The 16,217-nt window shown below is 36.1% G+C and overlaps 1 protein-coding gene across 1 annotated transcript in view; it reads left to right on the plus strand.

Annotated features, from left to right (window-relative positions):
* LOC137018310 (tumor necrosis factor alpha-induced protein 2-like) overlaps window positions 1–16,217 on the plus strand; it is a 32,720-nt gene that overhangs the window by 1,003 nt on the left and 15,500 nt on the right. The window contains exons 2-10 of the mRNA XM_067382914.1: window positions 2,604–2,795; window positions 3,129–3,281; window positions 3,394–3,970; window positions 4,080–4,194; window positions 4,467–4,589; window positions 9,246–9,340; window positions 9,433–9,525; window positions 9,735–9,861; window positions 11,771–11,896. Of these exons, the coding sequence (XP_067239015.1) occupies window positions 2,604–2,795; window positions 3,129–3,281; window positions 3,394–3,970; window positions 4,080–4,194; window positions 4,467–4,589; window positions 9,246–9,340; window positions 9,433–9,525; window positions 9,735–9,861; window positions 11,771–11,896 (1,601 nt within the window). The remainder of the gene's footprint in view (window positions 1–2,603; window positions 2,796–3,128; window positions 3,282–3,393; window positions 3,971–4,079; window positions 4,195–4,466; window positions 4,590–9,245; window positions 9,341–9,432; window positions 9,526–9,734; window positions 9,862–11,770; window positions 11,897–16,217) is intronic.

Below are 16,217 nucleotides of genomic sequence, written 5' to 3' on the forward strand. Positions count from 1 at the left end.
TTGGGCTGAAATCAGGTTTTTTTTTCGTAGCGACTCTTAATTTTATAATGGCTATAGCTCCAAATGTTGGACACTTAGAGGAATGAAACTGGTGTCATCTTCACCAGCTTGATCTGTGAATTTTTTCACAGCAAACCCCTTGGTAAGACCGCCAGTAAGGAATGTGAAATAAAGGCGTTCTTCATGTTTAACGTCTATTACCAATGAACAGGCAGACTGCTGGAATAAAATAACATTGTTTTAGGTCGAGCTCGATTTGTGAAAACTTTCACAATAGCATTTTATCTCGTGGTCGTGTTTCTCTTTGCTCTGCCCCCCATTTTTTGAATATATGATATAATATATATATATATATATATATATATATATATATATATATATATATATATATATATATATATATATATATATATATATATATATATTATATAAATGACCTTGTACAGATAATGTACATCACTATTCTCATTTTTGAAACTTTCACAGTTCAGTACGGGTCAGCTGACCCTTCCCTGGGTCACTAGCATCACTTTTCTGAACTGTGAAAGTTTTCACAGATCAGAATAGTGATGTTAGTGACCCAGGGAAGGGTCAGCTGACCAAAACTCAACTGTGAAAGTTTTCACAGATCAAAATAGCGATGTTAGTGACCCTGGGATGGGTCAGCTGACCCGTACTGAACTGTGAAAGTTTCAAAAATGAGAATAGTGATGTACATTATCTGTACAAGGTCATTTATATAATATATATATATATATATAAAAATGGGGGGCAGAGCAAAGAGAAACACGACCACGAGATAAAATGCTATTGTGAAAGTTTTCACAAATCGAGCTCGACCTAAAACAATGTTATTTTATTCCAGCAGTCTGCCTGTTCATTGGTAATAGACGTTAAACATGAAGAACGCCTTTATTTCACATTCCTTACTGGCGGTCTTACCAAGGGGTTTGCTGTGAAAAAATTCACAGATCAAGCTGGTGAAGATGACACCAGTTTCATTCCTCTAAGTGTCCAACATTTGGAGCTATAGCCATTATAAAATTAAGAGTCGCTACGAAAAAAAAACCTGATTTCAGCCCAAAGGACAGCGTCACCTTAATTCACAAATCATGGAGAACGATATTCGGTATTATTTGCATGTCTATGACAGCGCACTGCGTATTTATAGCCAAAAGAAATCTGAATATCAAACCGCAAACTATCTTTACTGCGGTTGTGTTCTTTGCACCTGAGCACTTGTCTACTTACATGACGTACTGTATTGTCCTGTGTTTGGCCAAAGTGTTCAAGTGGGCATAAAGAACGCAAGTGAGTATAACTTTACTCAATGGGATGCATTTGCAGTAATTTTTTTAATAGTCTTTACAGAGCTTTATTTGCATATTTACACTCTAAAAACTGTTGGGTTAAATATGGACAAAACCAGGGATTGGGTTTTTACCCAGCCAATTTTTTTCAACCAATTTTGGATTTATTTTTTTAGCCAGTAATATAGTAATATAGTAAAAGGCATGTTTTTGCTCACCCACAAATAGGTGAAATTTGTGGGGTATTTTAAGCTGAAACTTGACCAAACCAGAGACTTAAATTACATCTTGTGAAAGAGGGCAAGTGCCCTTTAACCCAACCTGCTGGGTTTGTCCATATTTAACCCAACTTGGGTTGTTTTTAACCCAGCATTTTTTAGAGTGTAGAATTTTATTATTTAAGACCCCAAGTTTGGGTATTGGGACAATCCCAGTGATTATTTTCAGGGTGCGAACTTAACCAATAAGTGAGGTAAGTGGCCACTTAGGGCCCAGGGAAAGAGGGGGCCCCAACAAATACCCAGAAACCTGTACACTCTAAAAAATGTTTGGTTAAAAACAACCCAAGCAATTGGGTTGTTTTAACCCAGTGGTTGGGTTAAATGTTTGCCCAACCTGCTGGGTAGTTTTATTTAACCCAACTACTGATTAAAAATGACTATATGTCAGGCTTAAAATGAATCCAAAATAGGTGAGAAATTAAAAATCAGACACATAATTACTAGAGGCAACAACAATAATAATCAAAAGGTGTACATTTATTAATAAGCAATTTAATAAATGTTTATTGTTTATTATTCATTATCTTATTAATAAATGCTCATTTATTAAACATATTAATAAATGTTAATTTCCAGCATATTTTGGGTTCATTTTAAGCAAGCAATACAGTAATTTTTATACAACAGTTGAGTTAAATAAAACTACCCAGCAGGTTGGGCAAACATTTAACCCAACCACTGGGTTAAAACAACCCAACCCAACTTGGGTTGTTTTTAACCCAGCATTTTTTAGAGTGTATAAATCATATATACCATTAATTTTTCTTTCATATATTATATGGTCAGGATAAGTTTTGACATTTTTATTACATCTGTGCAAATGCTGGCCCCCCCATCATGGATTAGTGGAACATTCCATCAGTACTGTCGGGATGAGCTGAAAACAGTTTCTGCTTCCCATAATGATGCATGGTGTTTGCTTTCTTTATCACAACGCCCACATGATATTTTGATGGGGATTTCTACCCAAATATTCAGATGAGGGTTGTTTCTGATTTCTTTCTCCTTTTAGAAGAAGACCTTGAAGTCGTTGAAGACATCAGATGTGATGAGAGCCTAGCTGTTCGTCCTGGAAAACCTAAAGCAGAATGTCAGAAGCACAAACTCAAAATACCCCAAAAAATTAAAATGAAAAACTTCTTGAAAGATAAATTCAAGAGAAAATCAAAATTTGAAGCTCCTCTCACCCCTACAGCTCTTTTAGGTAAAATAGGACAATGTGTTTTTGTCTTTTTTTCCTCTTTTTCTTTCATTCTTCTTTACTAGTCATTATTCTTTTCTGAAACTGTAAATTAGCGAAGCTCAGTTTGAATTTTCATTTAGCAATTTGTAGCACTATAAACACCATTTTATACTTGATTGTGTAAGATATTTATTGTATTGTAGCCTACTGTGAACAAACCAGCTGCAGCAGAACATCAATACATCAGCAGTAGAGCTCATATAGCTTTACAAATTTATTTTTTAATTTAAAGTCTTTCTCTTCTGGGAAAACAGGGGAAGTTTCTTATTTTCTAATTTCTGTTTTGTATTTTAGAAGTTGACTTTGATACCAGTGAAGGCATAGGAGATCCTTCTGATGATCCTGAAGAAGAATGTCAGAAACACAAAATCAAAATATCAGACAAAATTAAAAATGTATTCCTAATGAGATGGAAGAGGAATACAAAATCCTGTGAAACTCCATCAGGTACAATAGATGCAAGTTTTTAACAATTTACAGGTGTTTTACAGAAATTTTAAAAGCCCCTGCTACATATTGATAAGTAAATAGAAATGATTTGTCTCCTCACACACTGCAGTGGGCTTGGATTTCATAGGGAACCTCAATGAGAAGCATCTGGAAGCTGAGGACCATCTCTTTGATTCAAATGAAGTGGTCAAGGCAGAAGACGAGTCCCATGAGATTTTGCGACTGAAAATAGCCATCCATGACTCTTTCAATGAGGACAATCAGGAGACCCTCAAGAGTGCTTTGGCTTCAGTATTTCAGGAGGAGACACAGGACAGATGCTGGAATGAAGTAGTGGATGAACATCCAATATGGAGTCCTGTGAAGTGCAGACAGATCAAGGCACTACTCAAGATTGTTGTTGAAGAACGAATGAAGACTGCAGAAAAACGGGAGAATAAAGTAGACCAGCTTTCTACCTCCCTGAAGAGAGAAGTGTGTCGAATGGGGAAGCAAGTACAAAAAGATCTGCTCAGAGTGGTCCGAAATCTGAGAGAATGTTACCCACCAGACTTTGACATCTGCAGAACATATGCTCAGCTCTACCATCAAACCTTCTCCACCAGACTCCAAGAGCTCGCCAGAGCCAGTGTCGATTTTGAGGATTGCCTCTATATATTGAGTTGGATTGTGGATTACTATCCAAAGTAAGGGCATATTAGCAATATCATTTTTACAAGCATGTTCAATTATTATAAATTATTAAGTATTCAGACACTCAGGTATGTTAATATTCTTTAATGTTTTTGTTTTTAGAAATATATTGAAGCACAAAGAACTAGAGGAGCACATCAACAATTCATCACTTGGACCTTTGTTACCTGAAGAAGATCTCAAGAGATTGGGGGAACAGTATTTCTCATACAAAGAGGTCATTCAGTATTATTAGCAAATGATTAAATCAGCAAAATTTCAAAATAACAATTGCACAATAAGAGATTTGTCTACACTGGGCTCCTCCACGTCTTGAGGCTGCCAAAACTAGATGTTTCAGAATTAACATTTAAAGTAATTTGTTCTGTTTCCGAGTACATAATAAATTTAACTCTGATGTGCTTCTCGCATCTGGTGTAGAAAGAGTGTTAGATACTATTCTAATTACTTCCATATCTACTGCTGCCAATTTTTACTTTCTCTGATTAGAATGAAGTCAGAAAGTGGTTATCTAATGCTCTTGAGAAAGAAGTGAAAAAATGGAGTGATGGCATCGAACCAGAGATCATGGATGGATACTACTCCAGTAACCTTGCTGCAGATGTTTTACCAGTAGGTTAATGGCTCTACTCACTCTCTAATCTATTTAGTTATATATTTTGGGATTATCAAATTGAGTCAGACCTGAATTTGAATTATTTCCTCAGGGGTGTAAAATACCTGATTACTATACTGAAAGGGTTAGTTCACCCAAAAACGACAATTCTTTCATGAATTACTCAGACTTTCATTAATTTTTTGAACACAAATGAAGATAACTTGGATTAAACCACTCAATTAAAATGGAGTTTTGTGTGAATAGACTTTGAGTGGGCGGACAAAAATCTCTTGTATTTCATTAAAAATATCTTAATTTGTGTTTTGAAGATGAACAGGAGTTTTATTGGTTTGGAACAACATGAGAGTAATTGATGACAAAATTTTCATCTTTGGGTGAACTATCACTTTAAAGCCGGGACACACCAAGCCAACAGTTTGCCGTCGGGCCATTTTTGAGAGTTAGTCGGATAATTTTTTTCAGTGTGTTCCGCACCGTTGCCTCTAGTCAGATGCCGTCAGGTTTTTTTTTTTTTTTTGTCCGATTCAACATGTAGAATTGGTGTCGGGCCGTTGGTGAGCGAGAACTCTAATTGGCTGTTCAGCTTAGCGAACGAGTCAGTGAACGAGTATAAGAGCAAAAGTGATGAAAGCAAGCAAAGAAGTCAAGACGGTACAGAAAGAAGTCTGTTCTAAGTTTTACCTGAGCATTCAAATGCATGAATATTTTCATAGTAACATGAGTCGACTGAAGTGAAGAAAGTGATCAGTATGATTGATATTCAAAATGTTAAAGGTGCCCTAGAATGAAAAATTTAATTTATCTTGGCATAGTTAAATAACTAGAGAAATTACATACAGTGAGTCTCAAACTCCATTGTTTCCTCCTTCTTATATAAATCTCATTTGTTTAAAAGAACAGGCGAATCTCAACATAACACCGACTCTTACGTAACAGTTGGATCATTAATATGTACGCCCCCAATATTTGCATATGCCAGCCCATGTTCAAGGCATTAGACAAGGGCAGAACGTCTGGATCTGTGCACAGCTGAATCATCAGACTAGGTAAGCAAGAACAACAGTGAAAAATGGCAGATGGAGCAATAATAACTGACATGATCCATGATATCATGATATTTTTAGTGATGTTTGTAAATTGTCTTTCTAAATGTTTCGTTAGCATGTTGCTAATGTACTGTTAAATGTGGTTAAAGTTACCATTGTTTCTTACTGTATTCACGGAGACAAGACTGTCGTTATTTTCATTATTAAACACTTGCAGTCTGTATAATTCATAAACACAACTTCATTCTTTATAAATCTCTCCAACAGTGTGTAATGTTAGCTTTAGCCACGGAGCACTATCAAACTCATTCAGAATCAAATGTAAACATCCAAATAAATACTATATTCATATAATCCGATGCATACATGCAGTATGCATGACGAACACTTCGTAAAGATCCATTTTGAGGGTTATATTAGCTGTGTAAACTTTGTTTATGCTGTTTAAGGCAAGCCCAAGCTCCGGGGGCGGAGAGCGAGAGATTTAAAGGGCCCTCAGCCTGAATCGCTGCATTTCTAATTATGCCCCAAAATAGGCAGTTAAAAAAATTAATTAAAAAAAATCTATGGGGTATTTTGAGCTGAAACTTCACAGACACATTCAGGGGACACCTTAGACTTATATTACATCTTTAAAAAAAACGTTCGATGGCACCTTTAAGCAAGCCCTGCCTTGTTTACGGTTTGTATATCTGCAGTCCTAGTTTCGGATTGTCTTTTTGAATGACAAAAATAGACTATTGATACTTGCTAATATAGACAGATATTTACTTGCATGCAGAACGCACATGCTAGTTGACAGTCGCCTTTAGTCCTTTAGACCTGTTCAAGAGCTGCTTTTTGGCCGAGACACAGCCAACGAGAAGTGACAACATGCACATTCAGTTTTAATCGCTGCTAGTTCTTTGACATCAGCTTGGTGTGTCCTGGCCTTAGTAAAACTATGAGGGATATGTTCCCTTTTGAAGGGTAATTTCAATGCTGCGTCTTGGTGTTGACACTATGGGGGAATGCCATCAGCATGACCGGTGTCTGAAGCATGTGTAAACATGCCAGTAATCATTGGCATGCGGAAGTCTGAGATATCATACATGTAGCGCTCCTGAATAATTTGTAGTGCGTGCTGAAGAAATTTTGTCAAGCAGCAAGAGTTTTATAAAGGGCTTGCTTCCATGTTCTTGATTTATGACACCTGAGGATACTCACAATCTTTGCGTTGTTTACTTGGGAGTGGAATACACGCGTTCAGATGGATCCGATTGTAGGGCTTTCAGGTTGAGCTGGCAGAGGAATCTGAGAAAGGGGTTTCGCTTTCTCAATCCTTCTTTACCGGCTCAGGCGATCTTCTGGATTTCGGAATGGCAGTGAAGGGGACCAATGAGTATGAGCTGAAGAAAGTGCTTCCATCTACATCAATCCATCATAAACGTAATCCACACTGCTCCAGGGGATTAATAAAGGCCTTATGAAGCGAATTGGTGTATTTATTTAGAAAAAATATTAATATTTAACAATTTATGAAGTAAAATATCTAGCTTCCGCCATACCACCTTCCATATTTAACAAACGAAGAAAGTGTAAAACTCTTATAATTCAAAAATCTTACGTAACGTCTAGGGCTGTGACGGTGGAAAATTTTTACTACCGTGGTGGTAAATCACCAACAACCGCAGGTGTTGCGGTGGTGGGGTCCGAAGGGGGGCGGAGTTTTTTTTTTTTATATCTATATGTATATCTATATATATATATATATATATATATATATATATATATATATATATATATATAACTGCATCACTTTCAGTTTTCATCTTGAACTCTTGTCAGGGATTGTGAGTGAATGCGATCATCCTCTTTACTACTGTACATAACAAAATAAACATGAATGAAATGAAAAAAATATGTGAAAGATATATGAAAGATACAGTAGCTTACCGAAATCTGTATCACGTCACTTCAGTCAGTGTTGCAAACAATGTCACCTAACATTATACCTCAGAAAAGCCATTCGTTGACCATAAACTTATAGTCAGCAAGAAAAATAAAAAAACTTAAGTAAGCATGCATAAGTAAGTTTATCATTATACAATTTACTTAAACTGGGTGCTCGTCTGTGTGTAATAAAGTGCATCGTTTTCATTTTATTCTGGAGACTGAACTTGCGCTCTGCTGCCACACTGGAGCACACTCGCCACCTACTGGACAGGGATGGGAATTACAACAAGCTTACATGCAAAATACATAATCTGTCAAAATGATGGACGGGCTGCATATTTTTTTCTAAACAATTTCCATCAAAGACGAAAAATTTTCAGTTAACGCGATCTCTGAGATATATATATTTATTATATATGATATCACACTACCGCCGGTGACACTCCACGACCACTTGAAATTGCCACCGCGGTGGCGCGGTTATTATGCCTACCATCACAGCCCTAGCTACATCCTACGCCTTCCCTATTCAACTTTTGAGCGGCGCCAGTTTACACTTTCTTCGTAACTTGAATACAGAAGGCGGTCTGACGGAAGCTAGATATTTTACTTAATAACTTGTTAAATATGGATATTTTTCTTACACAAACACAACGCTTCGCTTCAGAAGGCCTTTATTAACCCCCTGGAGCCGAATGGAGTACATTTATGATGGATGGATGTGGATGGAAGCACTTTCTTCAGCTTCATACTCGTTGTTTCACTGCCATTATAAAGCTCGGATGTGTCAGGATATTTATTAAAATATCTTTGATTGTGTTCATCAGAAAGAAGAAAGTCATATACACCTAGGATGGCTTGAGGGTGAGTAAAGCTTGGGCTATTTTTTATTTGAAAGGTGTGAAAGGTGGTGAGATAATATAGAAAGGAAGAAAATTACCATCCTAACAACAAACAGCAGTGCATAATGGAGTGCAGCAGGGCAGCATCAATAATATCAAATATTGGGGGGACAATTTGGCCATATCTAATTATTGGGAGGGACCTATTGTGGTTACGGCCCTGTTTGTTAATGAAGCTGCATGCACGTGTAAACTGCTAGGAAAGACGTGTTTTCTTGCCATTATTTTGTGGTATGCTTGAATTGCAGGCACAGGAAACACTGCATACATTTTTATTTTATATAATTCTGGTGTGACAGATCAGGGGACAGTCGGGTGGCAGTTGTCACCCCGGTAGATCCACCCCTGCTTAAGAAAAAGAGTTGATAACAAAAGAGTGTAACTCAGGTGCACAGACTGCTATCTGCCAATGAATACTGGCATGTGTTTACACATGCTTCAGACACCGGTCACACTGATGTCGTTCCCCATAGCGACCAAGAAAACATCATCGAAGTTCCACTTCTCAGGGAAACGGTTTACATACACAACATGAGACGTACTCTAAGAGCTATTTAAAATGAATATTTTTACTCAATTAAATGTAAAACTAGTAGCTAAATTTGACTTATTGCAATTTAATTTCAATTTGAAAAGTACTTTTTACAGTTTTGCATATTATTTTCTTTTGTCTTAAGGCATGTTCACACCAACATGAATGTTCGGCACAAATTGATCAGAATTCCAGCTTTTGTGTTGAATGTGTGTCACTATCTGTGTTTTATAGCTTGTTGATATAACTGTCAGTGACGTCAAAGCACTTTTAGGCTCTGAAAGTAAAGCCTGGTGTCTTCTAACTCAGCTAGACAGCTTTCTAACAAGGTAAATCACTAGTCACAATCATCGTCTCATTCCAGCATTGTATTCTTATGATTATAATGACATTTTTTTTTTCTTTTTTCCCCAAATAGTAGCTATAAAACAAGTCTGGAGAAACTTGTCAAAAGAAAACCAAAAAACATTCCTAAAATTCTCAGTGCTAATCTGGTTGATATTCACCACTTTAGGTGAGTTTAATTGATTTTTCAGCAGTTTATCTTTCAAGTACCAAAGAGAAAAATACAAAATGTATTTCATATTGTCTTTTTAAAACCACTTGAATATGCCATTACAACTTAATGTAATTATTTATAATTCGCATAACTTAAAGAAATGTAATATACAAAATACAATCATTTAGCAAATTGTAGTGACCATTATTTCTCTATATCATCAGGGATTATGTACAAAGACCAGAACATCTTTTCTCAGAAGACACTAGAACCGCCTGCCTGTCGACATTAGCAGACCTCAAAAACATCTGTCACAAATACTTCCTCAGTCGAATTCACACAGAACTGAAGGTTAGTAACCAACAGAAACATATTTAATTTGATGACCAATTTAGGAAAATTTTATTCAGATATGACAATGAAAAGTTCAGCAAATTAACTTTGATTTATCCAAGTAGGATCTTTCTTACTGAAATATGTAGTAGAAAACCCACAAAAGATTTACATTATTTAAAAAATCCACATCGTTTTATACATATTTTGGACAATGGGCGGCGGTATTTTGTTTAGGTGCACAGTGCATTCTTTGTTAAATGGTTGCACTCACTGAGCTACTGACACTGTCATATTGCTATTTTTACCGCAGCACAACTCAGAATATAATATACAATGCCACATTGTGCATCTTTTGGTTGTCATTTTCAGTCGATGAGCCACAAGAGAAGTGATTGAATGTGAACGAATAAATCTTTCCAAAGAACTGCGTCTTTGTTCTCTCCAATTTAGCCTTGATGACTTTGATACTTTTTATCTGTATGTTTTAGTGCTTAAAGTCTTAACGGATTAGTTCACTTTCAAATAAAATTTTCCTGATAATTTACTCACCCCCATGTCATCCAAAATGTTCATGTCCTTCATTCTTCAGTCGAAAAGAAATTAAGGTTTTTGAAGAAAACATTCCAGGATTATTAGTTTTCTACCTAGTAGAATAGGGAAGGCGTAGGACATATAGCGTAAGCTATTTGAAGAATACGAAAGTGCATTTTTGGAGGAACCACTTGAAAGGTGATCATTTGTTTATATAAAGCATATACATTTACATTTACATTTTTTTTTTTTTTTTTTTTCAGAAAAATTACCAATCGTTTCGCTAGATAAGACACATATTCCTCGTCTGGTATTGTTTAAAGCTCTTTGAAGCTGCACTGAAACTATAATTTGACCTTCAACCGTTTTGAGGCCAGTGAAGTCTACTATAAAGGGAAAAATTCCTGGAATGTTTTCATCAAAAACCTTCATTTCTTTTTGACTGAAGAATGAAGGACATGAACATCTTGGATGACATGGGGGTGAGTAAATTATCAGGAAAATTTTATTTGAAAGTGAACTAATCCTTTAATACCGCCGGGGTTCCTTTTAAAACATGACCAGCCTTTTCAATTTGAACCACAGCGCAACATTAGTGAGGATGAAAACATCGAAGCTGTGCAAAAATCGTCCTATTTTATGTGATCACAGATTTCTCGTGCATCACAGCGCAGTCTGAGACAGTCTGTTTTAATTGAGATGTGTTATGGGCTGCCCTCGTCAGTCTCCACTACGGCATTTGGTTAAAGCACACACTTATATCCTTTTGGCAACTGTAAGCTCTTTCAGTAGCTGTGGTCAACCAAAGGCCTCAGTCATCAGGGCTAAAGTAAAGAGAACAAAGATGCAGTTCTTTGGGAAGCTTTATTCCAGTCCACAACATCCCATCCGTTTTTCTTCTTCTTATATCACTAGTAAAGCAGTAAAGTCTTGCATTGCTTCTCTTGCCCTTCGACTGAAAATTACAACCAAATGCGCACAATGTGGCATTGTATATTATATTCTGAGTTGTGTTGCGGTAAAAATAGCAATATGACAGTGTCAGTAGCTCACCGAGAGCAACCATTTGACGTCATCAACATAAAGCGCACTGTGCACCTAAAAAAAAACGTCTATTGTCAAAATATGTATAAAACGATGTGGATTTTTTAAATAACGTAAATCTTTCATGGGTTTTCTACTACATATTTCAGCAAGAGACATAATTTATGTTATATGAACCCATACAAGTCTTAATATCAGGGGTTCCCTTTAAGGAAAATTGTTCCAGGGGTCAACACAAGTGTCTGTACTTAGATCACATAATGTGATTTACTTCCATGTTTTGTGTTGCTTATTTACTCTAAATTAAATCTTACATTTTGGCAATAACCAGACTTGTTTATCTGTACAGCGGCTGTACCGTAAGCTGTGGACTCAAGCCTGGTTTGCTGGACATCGTGAGGTTGTGGAGGAGCTGATGAAGGCGCTTGAGGAAAACATGGATCAATTTAAAAAGCTAAAGCCTGTCTGCCGAGAGGTCAGAATCACTTTTGCTGCAAATTTTATTGCTAACAGTTCTATAACATGATGCAAATAGACATATAATCTTTAGAGACTGTGTGTCTGTGTGTGTGTGTGTGTGTGTGTGTGTGTGTGTGTGTGTGTGTGTGTACCTACTTATGTCACTTTTGGGTACATTCACCAGGATACACACCAGTAAACTGGGGACCACCAAAAAAACTTGGGACATTTTGTATGTCCTCATTTGTTTGACCATATAGTGGCATTCAGCATGCTCTAAAATGGTTTCCTGGCTTAAAATCTCATTTGTCCCAAAAATTCACTTTTATGTGATTTGTGTACTTAAAGTGTGTATGCCCCCCCACTAAAGTGTGTATAACACAGCGCCCTCTAGGAGAACTGCACTTCCGGAAAGATACACACTTTTGGGATTCTGACCAATCAGAGCGCAGGAAGATACTACGAGCACGGGACTGGGGATCTGACCAATCAGAGACCAACACGTCACCAATAAAGATGGCGGAGGCAAAAACTATCATGAATATGAATGAATTGACATATAATCCACATTTAATTTGAGAAATATTCACAATAATTTGTGTTTAAATAAAAATAGACTCATTTGCAGGAGCTCTCATGCTTTATATTGGCATGTATTATTAACTTTTAATCCTCGGAGTTTTGCTCTCGCATCAATGTGTGTGTAAAGATCGCGCTGCCCCGCCCCCGCCTAACGGAGACTATATCCGCGTACTGTAACTACAGTTTATTAATGTACGAACGAGTTTGACGCGGGGATGACAGACATTACGTCATGTGAATATGAAACATACATATTTCCTCCCAAAAGCGGAGGGACAACTGTTTTAATCCGTCAAGTATGATGATTTATACATATGAGTTTATTTAATAAAATACACAAGCAACAAAAAGATTTGAAAACCTTCAAAATCGCTTGCTTTTATGAGTGATTTTATTTGCTTTAAGTGTTTTCTCCTACTTTGCGTTCTGCTGTTCCTCCATTAGTATCAGAGACAAGAGACAAGTACAGTACACAAATAGTAACATAAAAAATAAATAATAAAGATATGTGAAAAAAATATATTATAATATTATATAGATAGGAGCAGTTACAGCAAACATTCTCTTTATATTTTATATATAATATAATAATTTATATTTATATATGATATTTATAATAATTAATATTATATATAATATAATAATTTTATATTTTATATTATATTATATATAACAGTTTCTCTCACTTTGGTGCATTTCTCCAATCACAACTAAAATTCTTACTTGTTCAACATCCACATTATAGTCTCTTGTTCACATCATAAATGAAGATATGTGAAAAAAATATATTATAATATTATATAGATAGGAGCAGTTAACAGTTAACTAAAATTCTTACTTGTTCAACATCCACATTATAGTCTCTTGTTCACATAATAAATAAAGATATGTGAAAAAAATATAATATTATATAGATAGGAGCAGTTACAGCAAACATTCTCTTTATATTTTATATATAATATAATAATTTATATTTATATTTGATATTTATAATAATTAATATTATATATAATATCATAATTTTATATTTTATATTATATTATATATAACAGTTTCTCTCACTTTGGTGCATTTCTCCAATCACAACTAAAATTCTTACTTGTACAACATCCACATTATAGTCTCTTGTTCACATCATAAATGCAGTTTCTCATTCTCCTGAACAAATTGCAAATGCTTTGGTACATTCATGCATTTGATGTACAAGTGTCAGATGTTTCCTACATTATCACTTGCTTATGTCATGTTCATCAAAATATACTAGGTGTCGAATAGTTTTTATTTTCATAAGCCATTAAATGCAAAATGGTTGAACTAGTCATAAACTGTCAAGCATATTTTCTATACATTTTTTGTCCTGAATTATTAAATTTCAGGGATGAATTTTGAATTTCAATAATGAAGGGGAATGTAATTCAAGCAATGTTCAACAGTTCTCTAAAATATCTCAGATGCCATCTCATTTGGGAGGCACAGACAGAGCACAACATAGTGTTACACACTCTGAACATGAATGAACAACAAGGACACAAACAGAGTCAACAGACAGAAGAAGGAGTAAGGATGTGTGGTGGAAGGGTACGGAGGAGAACAGAGGAAGAGGAAGAAGAGGCCAAGACTGAGATGTTTCTGATGGAAATAAGAGCCACTGTTGTAGATCATGCTCTCAGTCATGACCTTAAGGCCGAGACGGGTCAAAAGAGCCGAATGATGGGAGATGTGTTTGTAGACAGAACAGGTGTGAAATCAGATAATGTTCACTATGTACTGTTCACTACATAAACTGTAGACTGATGTAATGCTATGTTACTGCAGTCTACTTGCATTTTACATTATACAGTAAATATTACGGTGGCTGAGAGAGATCACCGCGCACAACTGAAGAAAACACATGCAAACAGAAAAAATGAACAAAACATCTTGATCAGTTTGACAACACACTTGCTGCAAATATTCACCCAAATACAGAAACTTGCTGCAGACAACACACATACAATGATGATGAAAACTTTCAGGTAATCGACAACACCACTGACAAGTGTTCATTGAACAAGCATGTTCCAGCCAGGTTCGTCACTTGTTTGGGGTACCCTTGAAACATTTCTTTGTTATCAGTTCTCCTCTGTCCAACAGTGAACAGAGCATTATTATAATTCAGGCAGCTATCATAAGTCCGATTGGGATGATCGCAACAGTCAAAGTATTTATTCCAGTTCCATCCAGTTGAGGATCATATTCATCACGCTGGAATGGATGGTTTGGTGAGGATCTGTGCCACTGGCTGTCATTATATCACATGACATTGTAGCTACTGTAATTTTTTGACAGACCACCAGAAAGTATATCTGAATCCTGTCTCATCCAGTCTAGAGAGACGTGTTCATACTGTTGAAATGTACGCCATACAGATAAAGTGCAGTCTTGTGTATTTTCAATCACTGACATCAAAATCGTATCCATATTACTTCTGAAAATACTGTCAGAGTGTCTTTGTGAACAATGATACAAGGACTTGTCATTTTGATGACACTGATATAAGGATTATGAGCTGGTTACAGGCTATTGCATGTAATCCATTGTGTGCTGTTATTTGTATGAACTGTTTTAAGAAATGCACATACTGGTTTACATCTTAAGGATGCATATGAATGAGAATATATAATAGGAGAGCAGTTACAGCAAACATTGTTTTATATTTAGAGAGAGAGAGAGAGCAGTTACAGTGTTTAGTATAAAAAGTGTTTAAAAGAATCATGACTCAAGCTGGGACGTTTACATGTTTGTTTACAGATTTATTTTGTTCATACTTTGATTTTAAAAGGCACTGGATGTGAAACCCCTGCTCCCCTAACACTAACCCTAACCCTAACCCTAGCCCTAGCTGAGAGCTGCAGACAGTCTGACACTGAGTGACTCGCCGCCCTTCCCCCACCGGCCTCTGATCGCGCGTGCCTCCCGCCCATCCCCCACAGCAGCAGCGCAGCAGCTTGAGTGCAGAGTGAGATGAGCTCTGAGGAGAGATCACGAGTGCTGCTCAAATGATGGAATAATCTGTCGTGGCTATGCGTTTTTAAAGCACTTTTACAAGATCTAGCAGCTTTTCCTTCCTTTATATTTAATATAAAATACCATAAATTAAAAAAAAAAATGAAAGAAAATGCTGTTAATAAAGTGCACGTTAAAGTTTATTTTAGAGCCTCGAAATAATCCACACATCTCCCTGATTTTAACTCAAACATTTGATTAAACAGAATTAGTAAAAATTAAGATATGTGTTCCAAAGAGATCGTTTAAAAGTGATCATGTGCTCTGTCCATTAGAAAGACGTACGCCTCCGTTTTTATTTTATTTTTTATTTTTTTATTTAAGTTTGAAGAACCAGTACTGTGAATAAATCAAACAAAGATCTAGGTGTTTGCCAAAATATTTATTAGGTCAAATAAATGTAGTCACAATTTCAACGTGAAATCCAAATACGTAACTACGTCATGCACGCACGTCAGCTGTGGATGTGTTTTCCCGGGAAATGCAATCACATGGCATTGCTTGACGCGAAAAAGACGACAACCCCCATCAATGGACGCTGGAGAGGTGAGATCAAGTGTTGTCCCGAAAATGCATGATAACTAAAATACACTGTGAAATATGAAAGTTAGTAAGATGTATGTTTACTTTAGTGGTTAAATTATTTTCTGTTAATGTTTTATTTCTCGATTGTATTTGAGTTTGATTCTCATTTGATTTTTTTTTTGCAA

The sequence above is a fragment of the Chanodichthys erythropterus genome, chromosome 4, assembly GCF_024489055.1.
Source record: "Chanodichthys erythropterus isolate Z2021 chromosome 4, ASM2448905v1, whole genome shotgun sequence".
NCBI lineage: Eukaryota > Metazoa > Chordata > Actinopteri > Cypriniformes > Xenocyprididae > Chanodichthys > Chanodichthys erythropterus.